At 40.8% G+C, this 16,981-nt stretch overlaps 2 protein-coding genes across 6 annotated transcripts in view; both read right to left on the bottom strand.

The window, feature by feature from the left end:
• Positions 1–16,981, bottom strand: part of cacna2d2a (calcium channel, voltage-dependent, alpha 2/delta subunit 2a) — a 193,893-nt gene that overhangs the window by 153,736 nt on the left and 23,176 nt on the right. The window lies entirely within an intron of this gene.
• On the bottom strand, positions 1,948–4,441 carry LOC147141797 (uncharacterized). Its single transcript, XM_086040983.1, has one exon. The coding sequence runs from the start codon at positions 4,417–4,419 to the stop codon at positions 3,493–3,495; it is 927 nt and encodes a 308-aa protein (XP_085897109.1). The 5' UTR covers positions 4,420–4,441; the 3' UTR covers positions 1,948–3,492.

Here is a 16,981-nt window from a genome sequence, read left to right as displayed (position 1 = left end):
CCAACTCGATAGTCTTGTTTTGCACAGGTGCACGTAGACTCGAGACTCTGATGCCCCTCTCGGACTTGACAAATCCTGACCCTGTAGGTTTTTCTTTCTCCTCATGCCTGCTAAGCCCGACAGAGAGCAGCTCTGTGTTGAGTCATTACACAAAGAGCACAGCCTAATTACACACAGACAGTCCCCGAAAGGCAAAAAGACGCTATCAGCCTACTTAGATGACATCGCACGATAATCTCACTGGACCTCAATGACCATCTAAGATAGTCTTCATGTTTAGGTTTTTCTTTGGCTTTTTTAAAAACCTTTGGCTTTTTTTTGACATAGGAGACACTGCCATTTTAGATGACATAGCGCAACCTCACGAGCTTGGTTCAGTGAATGTCAAAGTATTCATTTAGGTGCGTTTTGCTTTTTTTTATGATCAACACAGCTGACCTCATGTGACCTGAGTCAATTTTGCAACCTTCGAAGGATTAACTTTGTGAATTGTGCTTTTCCTTTTCCCTATACTTATTCAAAAAGAGATTCTCCACTCGCGCGGGGCGATAAATCTATTTGATATCAAGCTTATTTAACCGGACAATTGTTGAGTTAGTTTACAAAAGCACATCAGTGTTGCCAACTTATATTTAGAAACCTTATGAGCCACCTCGATTGCGTGGAACATTTCCAAAGACATAGTTCTCAATTATGTTGCATTAGGAAGGAAACAAAGAAAAATCACACAAAACTTGATTTGAGTAACATCGCTGTTGTTCGGTTTGTGTAAAGTGGGGGGAAAAAAAACCAAAACGATTACAATCAAAAAGATTAAGACCAATATCACCCAGCCCTACTTTCCACCATATTGGATGATGTCATGCAAGGTGCACCTCATAGATTTGCTTTGCGAGCATTGAAGGATTACGTCATGCTGTCAAGTAAAAAGAAAAAAAAAAAGGCTTTTGAATAGACATGAGACAGGACAATAAAAACGTGGGTGCAAGGAGACCGTTCAAATATAACCAGAATTGCTGCTGCTATCAAGTGTTTAACTATTCCTTCCAAAGGGAGGACATACCTCCCTTATATACACACAAGGACGGACAGGCAGTTATCTTCTGATTTATGCAACTAGCAACCCCCAAACACAGACATCTTGCTTTGTCTTACGGCAAAGTGATAATTCACTATAAGTGAGAGAGGAAAAAGTTCTACTTTCTTATCCACACACTAAAACAAAATATTATATGAGTTTGTAGTTAACAGATTTCTTTGCACTTATATCCTATTTTTTTCAAATACACACAAAGTGTACTCCTGTTATTTGTGGAGAAATTAAACTACTAATACCAAATATCCACATATAAAAAAGTGTCAATAGATGACACAGATGGTGTTAAAGCATTTTTTTTCCCATTAGACAAGGCCTGAATGAAGTTGCAAGATGCCACAAGAAGGCACCCAAGCAGTATTTTTATATTAGACATGGCTTTGGCCTGAGCATAAAAAAGGCAAATAGGTGAGTTTTCAGTGAATAAAATAGCAGGGTACGCCAACCCCCAAAATGAAGAAAATATGTGGAGGTTCACTTTATGTTTTGCTTTACGTTTGTTTTTTGACGCACCCACACATCCCTGACGCACACCCACACACTACACATCACCTGCTAAGAGTCATTGCTGTTTGAGCTGACAGCATGATGCCTAAAAAAAAAAAAACCTGGTTGACAGATATGCAACACAGGGTGCGTCTTCAGCGGGCCATGCTTGCTCCTTCATGCGGGGGTGTGGGATACTGACCTCTATCATGCGTGCCCACTCCGAAACCTGGCGGCACTGAAGCAAACACCATCGCTGTGACACACCAAACCTGACAATCTCACACCAAATGCAAGAAGGTCTCTCTCTACATCAAACATGGCCGGTGCCGCTGTTATATAGCATGCCAATTTCTGACAAAGTGGCAGTTTCCATGGTAACATTTAATGACCAATAACAGAGAACAACCTGGGGAACAGTCGAGGCGAGTGAGGCAAGGCAGACAATGACCGAGAGGCACGCAAAGGAAAAACACGGCGGAACAAAAGAAGCAATTTAGTATCGGAGGATGGCGTGAAGTCTGATTATGTCGTCAGTGTAAATGATCATTAATTTCAGTGTGTCCATCTGGGCCAGATTAATGCATTCCCATTCTGCCCTATAGAAAAGAGCCATGCCTTCATTTCACTGGGGGGGTCCTCAAACCATTAAGTCCGGCTCTTTGTCAAAGACTGAGTAGGGACCACACCAACATTCATATTGGAACACTGCGTACCAGCCATTTTCTCCACCACTTATCCAAGAGGGGATCACGGCAGGGGCTGGAGCTGGACTCAGAGGGCGCCAGTCAATCACGAGGCGATTGTGAGAAGCGCAAAGACCCGGAATTGATCCCGTTGCCCACAAAGCAAGAGTCAGCCATGTGAACCACTACGCGACCAACTACGTTTACTTTTTGTTTCAGGTCTATTTAAAAGTGAGGAGTCTAAATAATAGTGGCTATGATCACTGAAAGATATTTTTGACCTTGGCTCAACTACATCCAAAATGTCAAGTGCGAGCTGCGATTGATGCCACCTCCTTTTTCATGGCCAAGATCAAAGTTTTGCTTTACTTCACTGCCCTTTTTAAATAGTTTGTCGCAATTCAGCATCACCCATTTAATTAGGTTACCTGGTTCTGATCAAATTTCCTTGAGTCTTTATCGTGAGTCCTGTCGACAAGAATTTGGCGTTGATTGCCGAAACTTGTGTCAGGGACTCTTTGTTGTCTCTTTCCAAGAATCGCTACTGACTTGAGTTACCGGGGGTTGTGTTTGGAACCCCCAAAATACTTGCAAAAATTGTTTTCGGGCATGTTGTGGCCTCCCAAATCTTTTAAATTGATCATAAAATGGAGATTTCAAACCAAAATAGTCGACTTCCTGTGTATTTTCCTTTTTGTGGGTCTACCCATGATAGATACGCCTATACCACATTTCACCTTGATAAGTGAAACTGGCTTCAGGAGTCGAATTTTCACAACATTTCATGGTATGCAACCAAGCTAATTTTGGGGCCTAAGTATACAAACTTTCAGCGGCGTGAGCATGCCTGCAAAAAGTGAAAACACTCAAAATGTAGTTTTATATGATAAAGAACAATAACAAGAAAGTAAACATTTTCCAAGACGCCCTTCGCATTGCAAGCTATGGAGTGTCGATACATTTCAAATCAATAGAGTAGTCACTGTGAGATAATAGTCGCCAAAAATCTAAAGATTAAAGACGGTGACTGGCAGGAAGTTGAGAAAAAAACGAATCACAATTTGTTGACTTGTCCTGTATGAATAATCTTCACAGAGAACATGATTTGCTTTCAAATTACTACAGTAAAAGTAATCACGACTTGACATCTGGAACCTTTTGAATACAACACATCAGTAGTGTTACGGCCTCACAGCTTCAGCAAACTCACATGCACGGGCTGACTCAACAGTTAAAAGCCACTTTGCGTGCACATTTTGGACTTTCATTCTTGTTCTTCTCCGAAGTTTCATCTGTTTTCATCTCTGCCTGGCACTTGAGTTTCATGTTGAATTCTTTCTTATCAGCCTTTTCGTTCTCCTTTGTGCTTGACTCCTTTTCTTGCTTTTCAGCCCTTTCAGCCTGTCTTCTTTCACACCAAAAGCCTGACCAGAAATGTGCCTTTTTCTTCTTCTTGTGAAGGTTTTCCATCGATCGCAGCCTGGCATGAGATGCTTGGAGGTTCTCCATCAGCTTCTCCTCTCTGACCTTCTGGTCACATTTGTCGTGCTCAGCGAACTCCACGTAAGTCTGAAACTTCTCCTGCAGCTCCTCCACCTTCTGCTCGCTCTGCTCGAGCTGGGCCATCCGGTCCTGGAGGCTTCGTTGCAGCGCTGCGATTTGAGCCTCTTGCCTCTGGAGCATGTGGTCATTTTGCTGAAACTCCCCTTTCTGGTCACTGAGAGTTTGCTCAAGCGTATAAATTTGACAGTTCTGCATTTGGACTTTCTTCTCACTCTGCCGGAGCTCTTCTCTCTGCTCGTGGAGACTTTGCTCCAGTGAGGACACCTGATCTTGCTGCTTCTTGACTTTGATCCTACTCTGCTGGAGTTCTGCTTTCTGGACTTGAAGACTTTCCTTCAGATAAGCGATTTCTTCTGCTTGCTCCGCGATTATCTCGCTGTTCTTCTTGCTTTCAACTTTGTGCAACATAAGCTGGCTCTGTAGCTTAACATTCTTCATTGAGCAAATGTAAAACTCATTGTAGTAATGATCCTTCTCGGCAATGGCCGAATAGTGAAAGTTCATTAGTCTCATATGCATTGATTTCAACGGAGAAAAGTTGCCGAGCAAGTGATTTGTAGACATTACTTCGTTGGTGGTGGAGTTCATTCCAGCAACACAAACAGAGACGCCAACACAATAATTCATTTGGGGCTGTAGTTTGCACAAGGACCAACACGCTAGCTATTTCCCCAATCCAAGACATCAAAGATGTTTGTGTCTAGTCCTTTGTCACATCACTTTGTGACACCACATGGCGACTAAATGATAACAAATGACACAAACTCTACTTAGTGAGACATCTTCAAAATACAAGCCTTTCAAGTCTCATTCGTGTATTGCATATGCGGAAAAGAGGACTAACCGGACCAGTCGCGCAACAATCAGATGAATTTCTGGCGGGTCAAAAATGTAGTTGCCAGTTTTGCTAGATTGGAATTAATGAAAACTGAAAATGTTCGCTGCATGCTGCAATCTCAACTATGCAAATAACCTTCCAATAAGTTTAAGTGTTCCTATCAGAAATTTAGAAAAGGCTCTTACTATAACGCAGTAGAATTCTGCCTCACTACCTACGACAAACACAACAGAGCAATAGTAGATTTTTTTTTTCTTCTTTCCTTGTACGGAATAGTAGAAAAAGACTGTGAGTACATCTGTACTAGTGCATTTGCCACCAAAATCACAGTTAGCGCCTATTCATAAACAAGTGGTGAACGATGACAACCACACAAGAGCGTAGAGAAACATTGGCGAAGGAAGTGAATGATTGTCTGCTATTAAAACTGTGCAAGGAAGAGAAAGAAACTCAATGCATTGAAAAACAGTTCACTATTCTGGGCAGGCAGGATAAACAGTGCTAAAAAGTCCTTGTTCAGATAAAAGACATGAGAAGGAGCATCTCAAGCACTTTTGCTTTTCTTTTGTTCGCTTGACAGCACTGACATTACATCAAAACCCTTTCATTACATGAGCCCACATTGCTCACCATCCTGCTTTCAAGAAGAAGAAACTTCGCTTTTATCAGATGGTTCAGCACAAGGAAAACAATCGACGGCGACACACAAAGGCGGCTTCAATCTTCCAAAATTGTGTGGCATAAACCATAGGCGACTTTCAAGAGCGCTGTCAATCAGCATTTTGCACGAAGTGCGAGCGTGTGCGGCAGTGTCGCCATCACGCTCTAGGAAAATCTCTAAAAACACACCGTGGGTAAAGCTCAATCGTTTTCTGTCTCTTTCAAAGAATGTTTTTTCCCTCATTTAAGAACATCTGAAATTACAACGCCGGGATGTACAGCTACAGTATGTTATCAAAAGGGAATCCTTCATTTCACTAAAATAATTTTTTTCACAAATCAGTTGTGTTGAAAAAGAGACATTAGACAATTCATTACCCACATTAAATCCTTTTGGAATATGAATTCCCCTTGTCAACCTCCATTTGAATTTTAAATTGAATTTCAATATACACTAATGGTGTATTAGTTTAGCTTGGAAAATGTGTAAGAGTACGTAGAAATACACCTCTCTATACTTTTTACATTTTCAGCACACAAGTACGTTCATATTGGGTCCAATGAGGTGTAACGCGTGTCATTTACTGCTCGACAATACAGTAGACACACACTGGACAACGAAGAGGACACAAACAAAAACAATGGAGTAATGCTTTGCAACAATTTACAAGGGGTTGACCAAAAACAGCAAATAAGGTGTACCACTGGCATGTTAATCCACAATTTTTAGAAAAAGTGCTCATGTGCACAAGAACAGGCGGAGGTATGCGTGTGCAGTGAACATTTCAGCGAAGAGGAGTCGTTTTCAGTTTGAGAGGGGACACGCCATGCAGGTGACATTAAAAACCAATGCCGCGTTGAGTATTTTTAACTAGTCGGAGGCTGGCTGACCTGCCTGTCCGAGGATCTGTGCTTCCTCTGAGTCTCAACCCTTCGCGGTCATTATGTCCATAACGTAAGCAGAGCCGCGCTCGTAAATTAGGCTGTTGAGACACCAGACCAAAGCAGCACTCTGTTCATCGTCAGGTAGGAGGACATACTGTATTCATTCCAGCATTGTCCATGCGTGTGCAGCTCGCAAACGAGCACCATGTCTGCTGCACTTCCTGTTCCACTTGTTCTCAAAAGACCATCTGGTGCTGCATCTTTCACATAATCACACGGACTTATTTCGTAGTACTGTATTGGCTGGAAACGACGTGGCATCATTTTTTCAGGATTAACGCTATCCATTCTGCGTGGCTGTGTGTGTATATCAATGTGCAATGTTGTCCAAAGCAGACGCATTACAGTTTTCTCGTGACATGTTCAATGATCTATATTACTGTTAAAATCATTTTAACGTTACTAAATTTAAATGAAAAATAATCATCAAATTAATTATAGACAAAATATTAATTTTTACTACTGTGTGGCCTACATGTTGCACCCTCACAAGGAAGGACACGTCTCCATTCTTCGTTTGGGCAACTTTACTTTTCCAGTTCAGTTGGAGTTTACATGAAGCATTTTACATCGAACAGGCATTCACTCACGAGCTCTTTTTTTACTAACCACACACGTTGTGTTCTACCTCAATTATCTCTCTTGCGCCTTTTTATGACCTCATGAGCCACTTGATCTCTAACCTCTAGGTCGTGACAAGACTATTGTAATTACAGAATATCTATAACAATGACAAAATAGGACTGTCCCCCTTACTGAAACTATATCTTATCACACATGAATGAAATATAAATCTTTAGCACATCTAGGTTGCAACATACATATGTGAAGTGTCTCCATAGTTTCTTTCTTCGCCATCACTGGTATCTGTAAGTGGTCAACAAAAAGCTCTTTGAGAGGCCGAAAGACATATTTTCCAAACAATTTTGTTCCAATTCAGAAACTATACAACTTAGGTATGCAAGAGTCCCACTTAAAACACCCCCCCACCACCACTTAATCAAAAAGAATCCATCTTATTTCCTACTTGCACTAAAGGTGCTGGCTTGAATTGGCACACTGAAACACATTATATTATTAGCATGTGCTTATTTCTGTTAATTTTGTTAGTGTTTTTTAAAGGTTGTCTTAAAACAGCTTACCTTAACTAGAATCCCTTGTTGCATTTTATCCAAAGGTCACATAGGCAGATCGCCCAGCTCTGGTTATTTGTCTGTTTTGAGAATAGAGTCCGAGTTTTTATTTTGACTTTTGAGGTCTGCATAATAAATATTCACAAAATTATTTACAGTAGATATTATCATTTTTTGTAAATCAAGACCATACAAATCATTCAGAAATGCTAAGGTTAAACTGAAATTATAATGTGTGTTTGAAATTGCCCCCCGTGAAAATGTTGCTAGACAAGAAAATACAGTTTGCCACTAGGCACAATGTGAATTTGGTAATTAAATACTGTTGATCATATAAAAATGAAAACCATTTGTTCATTCATGATTTTGTCATATTTTTATTGTTTAATCAAACCCTTGCTTCAGGTCTCTGCGATTAACCAGCGAAAAATTGCTCATCAAAATTAAAAAGTTGCTCCTCAAATGAAATAATTGATTATCAAAACTGCTCCACAAAGAAAAGAAAGTTATTTCCAGCATTGCACTATAAGAGCAGTAAGCACACTCTTGCTGAATTTTCCTCACTGTGTGGGAACTCTCAAATTTTCAAAATCAATTATGGTGTTAAAAATGAATATCTGTGTACCCTGCTTTACAGTTATTACAAGCAGATCAACTGCTTGGATAATCTCATCTGTGTACTATACAATCATTTACAGGGTGCTTCATGTCATGTATGTTATTAAATAAACATGAGTCATGGCTAGTGTTCTGCAACCTCACTTTTTCAAAGACTTGCTTTGAAAATAGGTCATCTGGGAAGATTTGTTGCATTGCAGTATTCAAATAACCGTTTCGATTATCCTGAGACAAATGTACACACAGTATTGTAATTTGGCTCTGTGAGAGACAGACATACTCAACATGATCTCCAGTACAATGTCTTAATTCCTGTGGCAATGCTTTTGCATTCACGTGCGAAATATGTGGAGGCAAGAGGGACTTGACTTGAAGACAAAGAATGATCCTCTGGCGAGCCCCCAGTCATTGCAGCACATACATTTGAAAAGCTGCAGCACAAAAAAAATGAAAAAAAAAATCATAAAATGTTCATTCTTCAAGCTAACGTTTTCATTTTAGCATGCGCCATTACTGCGAACGCTTTTGTGTTTTTCTGAGACGGAAAGAGTTGGAGCATGATTCAAATACCTGCATTGCTTATTTCCCCTCTAATAAATGAGATAATTTTCCCTGTACTTCAATGTAATGGGAAGTGGTGAGAGATCGTTCAAACACAATGAGCTCGGAGATAGTGTGAACCAGTTAGACGTCTATGCACTCATGCTCAAAAAATATCATCTTCTGTCATTAGCAGAATTGAAATGATCAAGAATAAATATCCGAGAAGGGCTCCATTGTGGAGAGTTGGGAGTCAAAAGCACAGAGAGCGTTTTTTTCTCAGATGAACTCAATTAAAAACGCTGCCGGATGAATGAGATTTGATTATTTCTTCACTTGGATAGCTAACGTTTAATGGCAGGCAACCAGGAGACATGCTGCACCCCCCCCCCCTTAATAGTTGAAACACTGAAATGATTAAAAACAAAATCAGAGGTACTGGGAACTCAGTCATGTTTGATATTAAGCAATGAATAATAAGAATTAACTTCCTAAAGTCCTCTCGTCCTCCAAAACTGAACTTCACAAACCTTGTCAAATTCGTTGGTATCACGCAGGCCCTCAGCACACTTCACTAGACTTCATTTCAGCCAGCATCAAAGGATGTTAAGGAAACAATAAGTCGTAATGTGAATGTGAATTTGTGTTTCATGATAGTTAGGACCAATGTTCCCTCTAATTTTCCATGTGTCTGAGCATTTACACAAACTCCCTGAGCGTTCCTTGGACCACGGTGAGCCACATCCACTGACTTACATATGAATGGACTAAAAATGCCGCTTACTCACCGTAGAGAGAAGTGAAGGCGGCGATCTTACATTGATTTCTCTGCTGTGTTTTCATGTTATTTTCTGTCTCTACAGAGAAAATGCCACAATGTGTGGCGTACCAATAAATCTGGAAGAAGCACTACATGCTTTTCATCGGTAAGAATGTGACTATAATTTTTTCTCTTGTAAGGTGTATCTGTAAGTGCGACTCAACTCAAATCTCAAAGATCGGTGTGTCTCAGCGTGCCTTGAAACTCACCAAATTTGTAAGCACTTCATAATTTAGTGGAAATGTCCTCAAACCTCAGTCAGTAGCTGTCTTGAGCAAATTTTGAAATAAAATTGACCTACTGACCAACAAACAAGAAGTTGAGCGGTCTACCATAACAAGAAAAAATTCTTAAGGGCCCACCCCTCAAAATGGACAGGAAGTCAGTCATTTTGGGTTGAAGTGACCATTTTGAGTCACTTACAGGGCTTGTGCTTGGACAAATTCATACTAAGGGATTTGTTCAAATGAGCCCAAATCACAAGCTGGTATCCTAGAAAGTTGGCCAGCACTGAATTGCCAAACTGTTTTACCTATGCCTATGTCGAATGGAGGATAGATCAAATTTCGATTATCATTTAGAGGAGGCCTGTCTAACTGTGGCTCTTTGGCCGGATGCGGCTCCTGAAGCCCTTTTCGAAAATGACCTTAGCTGGGCGCAGCGCGCCGTCAACCCCATTATTGAGTATGTGGTGAGGGGGGGAGCACAGAATGGTGCGGTAAAAGTTCCTTGCTATCGTCTTGGTCTTGTTTTGCTGCAAAATAATGAGCCGTTCTTCTTGAAAAGTAATTTTGCTCACTAGTGTGGCATTTCAGCACCTCACTTCCGGGTTCGTGTTACGCGACCAATCGGCAGCCTGCGTTCGCAATACAGGCATCCGACTGGTTGCGTAACCCGTGTGATAATTTGACACATCTGAAGAAATACACTGATGATTGGCTGACTAGCGTACGTGACATTTCTCTACTATGTAAATCTATGTAAAGCCATATAAACAAAAGCCAGCCGCGTGCGTTCGGAGCTACAGTACATTAATCTTCCGATTAAAAAAAAAAGAACTAATGTGAATTGAAGCACACGTTGATTACAGAGACTTTCAACACATTTAGAGGCCCTGGGTCAGCCAGAAAAGTAGACATAGTTGTTCCCCCCCGTTTTAGAGGATTTGCAATGAAAAGGGAAACACTATGGAATTAGAAACTTTGCCGCAACAGTCATGTCTTGATCAATCCTGGTTTTGTATGGCGAAGACCCCACCCTGAAGAGGTCCACACAATAAGCTCTTCAGTTAGCACCTGCTCCACTCCACTACAATGCCATAAAAACGGTATGCTTCATACTCTGATGAACTTCTAGAAGGGAATAAATCCAAATGAGCTGCACTTGAAAGCGGGGTTCCTAGATGACAGAGATGCTAATTTACAAAGATTTCAAGAGTTTCTTCTAATGTGGGCGGTACATGACCTCACAGTTTGATCACCTCAAGGGTTCATCATGAAAAAAAGAGTTATTATATTTGTAACTTTTTATACTATTATACTGTCCAATCACAAACACTAAGGGTAATTATGCATTTGTATGACTGGAAGCAGTTACAAAACCTTAAAGCATTGGAACACACAAGCACTTCATTGCCAATTCACTGCCAATATGAATCCATGATGTAGCTGCATTGTCTTCTAATGGGCACACAACTGCACACACACACACACACCTCAACACACTCATTGCCCTCCATGTCTCATTGTTGGGTCTGCATTACATTAAAGAGACTTCAATCATGTCCTGGAAGGAGCATCTGTCAAATCCAATCCAGTACAAACCACTTTATTCTTTTTCCCACTCAGCAAACCAGGAATTACAAGCACACATATTACACGATACAATACAATACAATACAATCCACCTTGATCAGTTCAGCTGAGTGCATGTGAATTATTCATAGGAAGAACGTTTACAAGCGGGCGCGTCCGCTGCGGCGGTGAAAAGTGTTTGTTTCAGCATGTTGCAGGCTGGCGACAGGAGGCCACACACTGTCAAATGTGATTAGCAAGTACAGTCTCGATGATGATAGTAACGCTGTGTCACTTACTTTGGATGATGAACACAGCCGGTTAAGCTACTGTGCCGGCTTGAAAGGTTAAAGGGTGTTGTGTTGTCTACCAGGAAGACGCTATGGGGACTGCATACAGGCGGGGGACTGCATACAGGCGGGTAAACAAACAAGATGGATGGATGAATGGATAGACAGATGGATAGAGAGATAGATTGTCTTAAATTAGATCCGAAATTTGCGGCTCACCTGTTTTCTGAACTGAGCCATGATTGGTCGTTACCTGAGCCCTGAGTTACTGTGATGTCATTTTCGGTCAACAGTAAATGACAAAATGGTTGCCCCCTGAGATGGACAAAAACGGGTGGATTTTACTGCTTAACTCATATTCCACAAATGCAATATGAATCAGAACGCCATTTTCGACTCGTGGGCCTGCAGAGAACATATTCTTGTAAAGAACATTTTGGGGTTGGCTTCCGCTTTAACGTGTCAAAAAAGACACATTTCCTCGCTATGTTTGTGACTGAGGTGTTTTGATGATCCTGGAAACAATGACTTAACCTGAGGCTATGCAATGCTAGCATGCAGCTAGCCAGCTCCCGTCGTGAAAATCTGGGAGGCATATACACAAACTGTTATAATGCCTACAGCGTTTACCTGATTTGGATGTGAATACCCTCAATTTGAAGCTAAAAGTCTGCAGTTAAAACGCATCTTGTTCGTTTCATTTCAAACCCATTGTGGTGGTGTTTCGAGCTAAAAAGATAAGACTTGTGTGGCCCCGTGTCCCATGAATGAAGAGATGATGTTACTTTATGCATGAGCTCAGCTCATGCAGGTGTGATTATCATCAGGTAGATATTAAATACACATAATAATCAGGCCTTTATGCGCGTGGATTAAGATGTTGATTTCATTGTTAAGGTTCAATTATTTGTCCAGCAGATTCAGTGCGAGCAAGTGAGCGCTTCTTGGTGCTTTGTTGTGTTTGTGCATCACACATGACATCCAACACGATCCATTCTGCTTCAATCTGAAGTGGTGTCACTTCTAATTGATGGTAAAACCTAAAAGCATTGGCAATGTCAGATGCCTGCAATTAAATTAGCACTTGATCAGTGGTTAAGATGAAAAACAACTCTCAAATTTAACCTACTCCAGTTGCGCCGCCTCCGGGCCGGAGAGTTACATAAGGCATCTTTTTACCATTGTGTTGCAGTTGCGTGGGTCTGTATTGAAAAGCGCTGGAGAAAACAATACGAGGGTGAACATGCGATAAAATAAAAACCCTCCCACGCACATAAACGCCACACATCGCCGCACACAGACAGTTATTACGAGTGATGAAATGCTGTAATATTATTGCTTTGGTATTATATTCCCTACACCTGTCCTCTCGGCCACAGTGCCATGATTTAATCTCCGAGCAATTTACACGTCAGCCTGTGCGCCAATGCTATGCGTTATTCTGCACACATGGAGGAATCATAATGTGGCTGCATTAGAATCGCAAGCGTCCCCAGACGTCTCTAAATTTAAACCAATAACCTAACTAAGTGTATGCTGAATTACAACGCAAAAAGACTTTTTATTTAGAGCAAAGCACCCAGGCGTGTGTTTGCAGGTAATACAGTTAGACGTGCTGAGGTAAGTGGATGGCTGTGCAACATCTAGGAGACAATAAAAGGCCATCAGCGAGGACCAGAAGAAGGCACATTAATGAAATATAAATGTGTCTCGACGGCGGCGACGGGATATTAAAAATATACAGCGCCAACGTTTGTTTCCCTACGCGCGGCCCTCAATCAGCAAAGGGATCATCGTCCCGCTCTTCATCACCATTTCCCATGCACGACACCTGTGTCGTCGGCATGATGGCGTCCACAATCTCCCGCCTATATGTCGCAAATTGAAGCGCTCCAACTAAATGAAAAGGAGAGATACCATAGAACTAAATTAGATGCCAGGATGAGGAGGAATTGGAAACATGGGTTTGGCAAAATCCTTAAAAAAAGAAATGAATTGAGGACTTCAAATCAACATCACAATTTAGTACATTTGAAATCGCAAAGGCTGCATTTTGGGGAAAAACAACAACCTCTGGTTCATATCGGTCAGTCAGTTAGCCTAGCTAATTTATGTAAATAGCCTTTATTTATTTATAAAGTGTTTGGATTGGTTCAATGTTGAAAAAGCGCAGTCCACATGTTTACATATCATTGTTTCATGAATTTGAAGTGATAAAGCCACACATTTGTTTGCATTACTGTTATCTGACTTGTGATTAAGTGACATATGTTTACAAGTACATGTTTAATGAAAAGACTGCAACTAGTGTTTAGTACGTAAGTTAACAACTCTGATTGAAGTAGATAAATAACCTTCCTTTCATCTGAATTCAGGCTTCAGTTGCCTTTATTTCGCCATAAGCCTAACCTATAAGACCAAAAAAAGATTCAGTTGTATGTGTGAGCCTGACGTAGTGCTGGGTGATATTACCTTTATTTTTTTTTTTTTCCCCACAAAAATCCAACTTTGGATTCCAATCCCCTTCGCTTTTTCTTTTTCCCTTCAGGGATGTTTTAAATAATTCTGATACCAAACAACCTTTGAAGGGTTTTATTTTTCTGACATTATATCATCGCTGTCCTGTGAAAAATGATGTCCATTTTTTATCTTTTTTTAAATTTTTACATGATTGGGTTTTCTGCGTTACAGACATCCCATCAACGTGAAAATTAAAAATAATTACAAAATTGGACATACGTGTTTTTCACAGAACAGCGACGATATATTTCAACATGAACAGAAAATAATGGAAATACACTGTATATTAGATCCCATGAAAATAAGTGCTTCTTCTGGATTATTTTTATCAAAATGTGCATTTAAATACAATCCTTAATTACATTTAAAATATTCTACAATTTAACACCATAAAGTGAGCAGTCAAACTTCGAGTAGCGCTGGAGCCATCTTGAAAGAGGACAATAACGGAATGCCACTTGACCCGCTTTAATCTGGCGAAAAACATGATACGGGCATGCATAAACACCTCCGCATCACTCGTGATGACACTCAACCTCACCACCTGCAAACACATTCCCTTTTTTTCCACACTGTTATTCCTACTCGTTTGAAGTTTGATCTTCCTGCAGCGAAGAAACGAGTGCCGTGGTGAAGGGCAAAACTCCATCTGTTTCATTTCAATATGAATGTCGGCTTGGTGGAGCGGCGGGGAAACGTGAAATTGTGGCTGGAATACAGAGTGGACACACTAGGTTAATTCAAACCCTCTTTGATGTCTGTCGGTGTGTGAAATGAGCTGGTGGTCCAGAGTTCACGCAAACACTCGCACAGGCAAGCGCCTGCGCACACACACACACACACACACACACACACACACACACACACACACGCCCGCACACGCATTCTTGTTGTAACAGTCACATCGGTACTTCCAAATCCCCCCTCGGCTTTTGGGTCATCCCAGAATTGGGGGGTGTTTTCTGTCCCCCCCATGACATTTCAAATAATCCATGCAAAAAATACAGAAGCATGCATTTGTGTAAATTACAGTTCTCCTGAGCTTAAATGTAATTTAGCTGCTGTAAAATACATTCCTAAATGTAATTTAAAATACCAAATAGCTAGGTGTGTGCAGCTTTCCCCTAAAGTCAATTTAGTACGTATTTAATACGTTTCTTGATACATGGGGTACGATACGATCCAGGTTTGAATTCAGGCTTTCCTGAGTGCATCTACCCGTGACTGCGTGGGTTTTCTCCGGGTATTCCGGTTCCCTCCCACATTCCAAAAACATGCATGGTAGGTTGATTGATCACTCTGAATTGTCCCTAGGTGTGATTGTGAGTGTGAATGGCTGTTTGTCTATGTGTGCCTTGCCATTGGCTGGCAACTAGTTCAGGGTGTACCCCGCCTACTGCCTGAAGAAAGCTGGGATAGGCTCCAGTACACCCACGACCCTTGTGAGATGCACACATAACAAAACACATAACAAAATAAGTTAAACAAATGAGCTGTTTTTCAAAAATGTTGGTGCCTAAACTGTCCTCTAACATCAAATGGCAGAGAGCACCAAAACAAGGAAAAAGGCCCTTTGACTGTGTCGGAGGGGTTTTACGACAGTAAATCCAACACTCCAGGATTTAACTTGCAAGCATCCTCACACACACATACACACACTCACATGACATCGGCATGACAATGGAAGCTAAGCTGCCTTTAGGCAAACACTGACTCTGGCTTACATACACAATGCCTACTTTAAGTAGATTCTGCCGACATACAGCTGTAATAAAATTACATTTTAACTCGTTGACGATACTTCTACTAATCAGTGACCTTCATGGAATATTCAACATTTTCACAAGCAATAGTTTTGAATAATTGTGGTGTGTTTTTTCTGTTTTGTTTTTTCACAGTTTCACAAAAGCGTGCACATAACGGCAGTGCCAAAGTCACCAATTAGCACTGCCGTTTGTTTAAAGTGTCACAGCAGCAACGATGGACCGGCCGCATCTTCACAAATGACAGCTAAAGTGAAGAGTCTGTGCCAGAATTCTTAATAAACAAACTAAATAAACTGAGAGAGCTTTAAGAAGTCCTGCCAATTAGTGGGTCTGTCGCTGAGCCTGAAAATATCAATAATGGGCTTGTGTAGTAAGCATATAATCACCAGTGTGACTTTAGAGGTGGCCCGCTATTGAACCCAGTAGAAAGTGAAAGCCATTATTAAAATAGCACAACACAGCGGCATGAGCATCAATAGCCGATGGAAACAAAGACCATTATCGTTGACTAACTTTAATCAAGTAAGAGCTTGCTGTCTTGTTGTTAGAGGAGCTGTAAGGATTATATTTGTTCTACTCCAGGCCGCCCCCTACAGGCGGGAAGCTCAATTAATTTTTTTAAAGGGACATCTAATGGAAAATTTCTCGTAGTAGTTCAGTCTCTGGAGCGCCTGCCCCACACAACAAGTGTGAAATTATACAAAACCAAGAAAATGTTGTTGATTCTGAAAATGAGTCTGTGATAATCACATTCACATGCATGGACAATTTAGAGGATTTAATGAACCTAACATACATGCATAATTTGGAATGTGGGAGGTCATTGATTTTATTTCTATAGTTTTTCAATAGTCAAAAAAATAATACGTGTTTATTTTATTTTTTAAATGGTTAAACATGCATATAGCCTTGTGCACATTTTTGGTGTATCTAGCAAAAAATGTAAAACTCCATGTCATGCTAAGGCTGGGCATTTTGCAACAAGTGACATAAAAAGCCCAAGAAGAAGCAAAGAAAATGTTAATTTTATCACACCCACTTTCAGTGGCATGGGTATCTTGAGTCTGCCAATCTCGGACGCCAAGGCAAAATCAACAAAGTACTCAGCTACAAGTCTTTCTGGTCCTGCAAGAGTGCAGAATGTGTCGAATATACGTATATAATATTTTGGTGGCCAAAAAAAAGGCTCAAAGTGGCAGTGTTTATCCAAAGTGTCTTTTTCTGCAT

Source organism: Filicampus tigris, chromosome 9 (genome assembly GCF_054856515.1).
Source record: "Filicampus tigris isolate MCC_2025a chromosome 9, RoL_Ftig_1.0, whole genome shotgun sequence".
Classification (NCBI taxonomy): Eukaryota; Metazoa; Chordata; class Actinopteri; order Syngnathiformes; family Syngnathidae; genus Filicampus; species Filicampus tigris.
This window is presented reverse-complemented; position numbering and strand designations above follow the sequence as displayed.

Bases quoted from the DNA above. Each gene is read 5' to 3' on its own strand.
- LOC147141797 (XM_086040983.1), bottom strand. From the start codon at position 4,419: ATGAACTCCACCACCAACGAAGTAATGTCTACAAATCACTTGCTCGGC.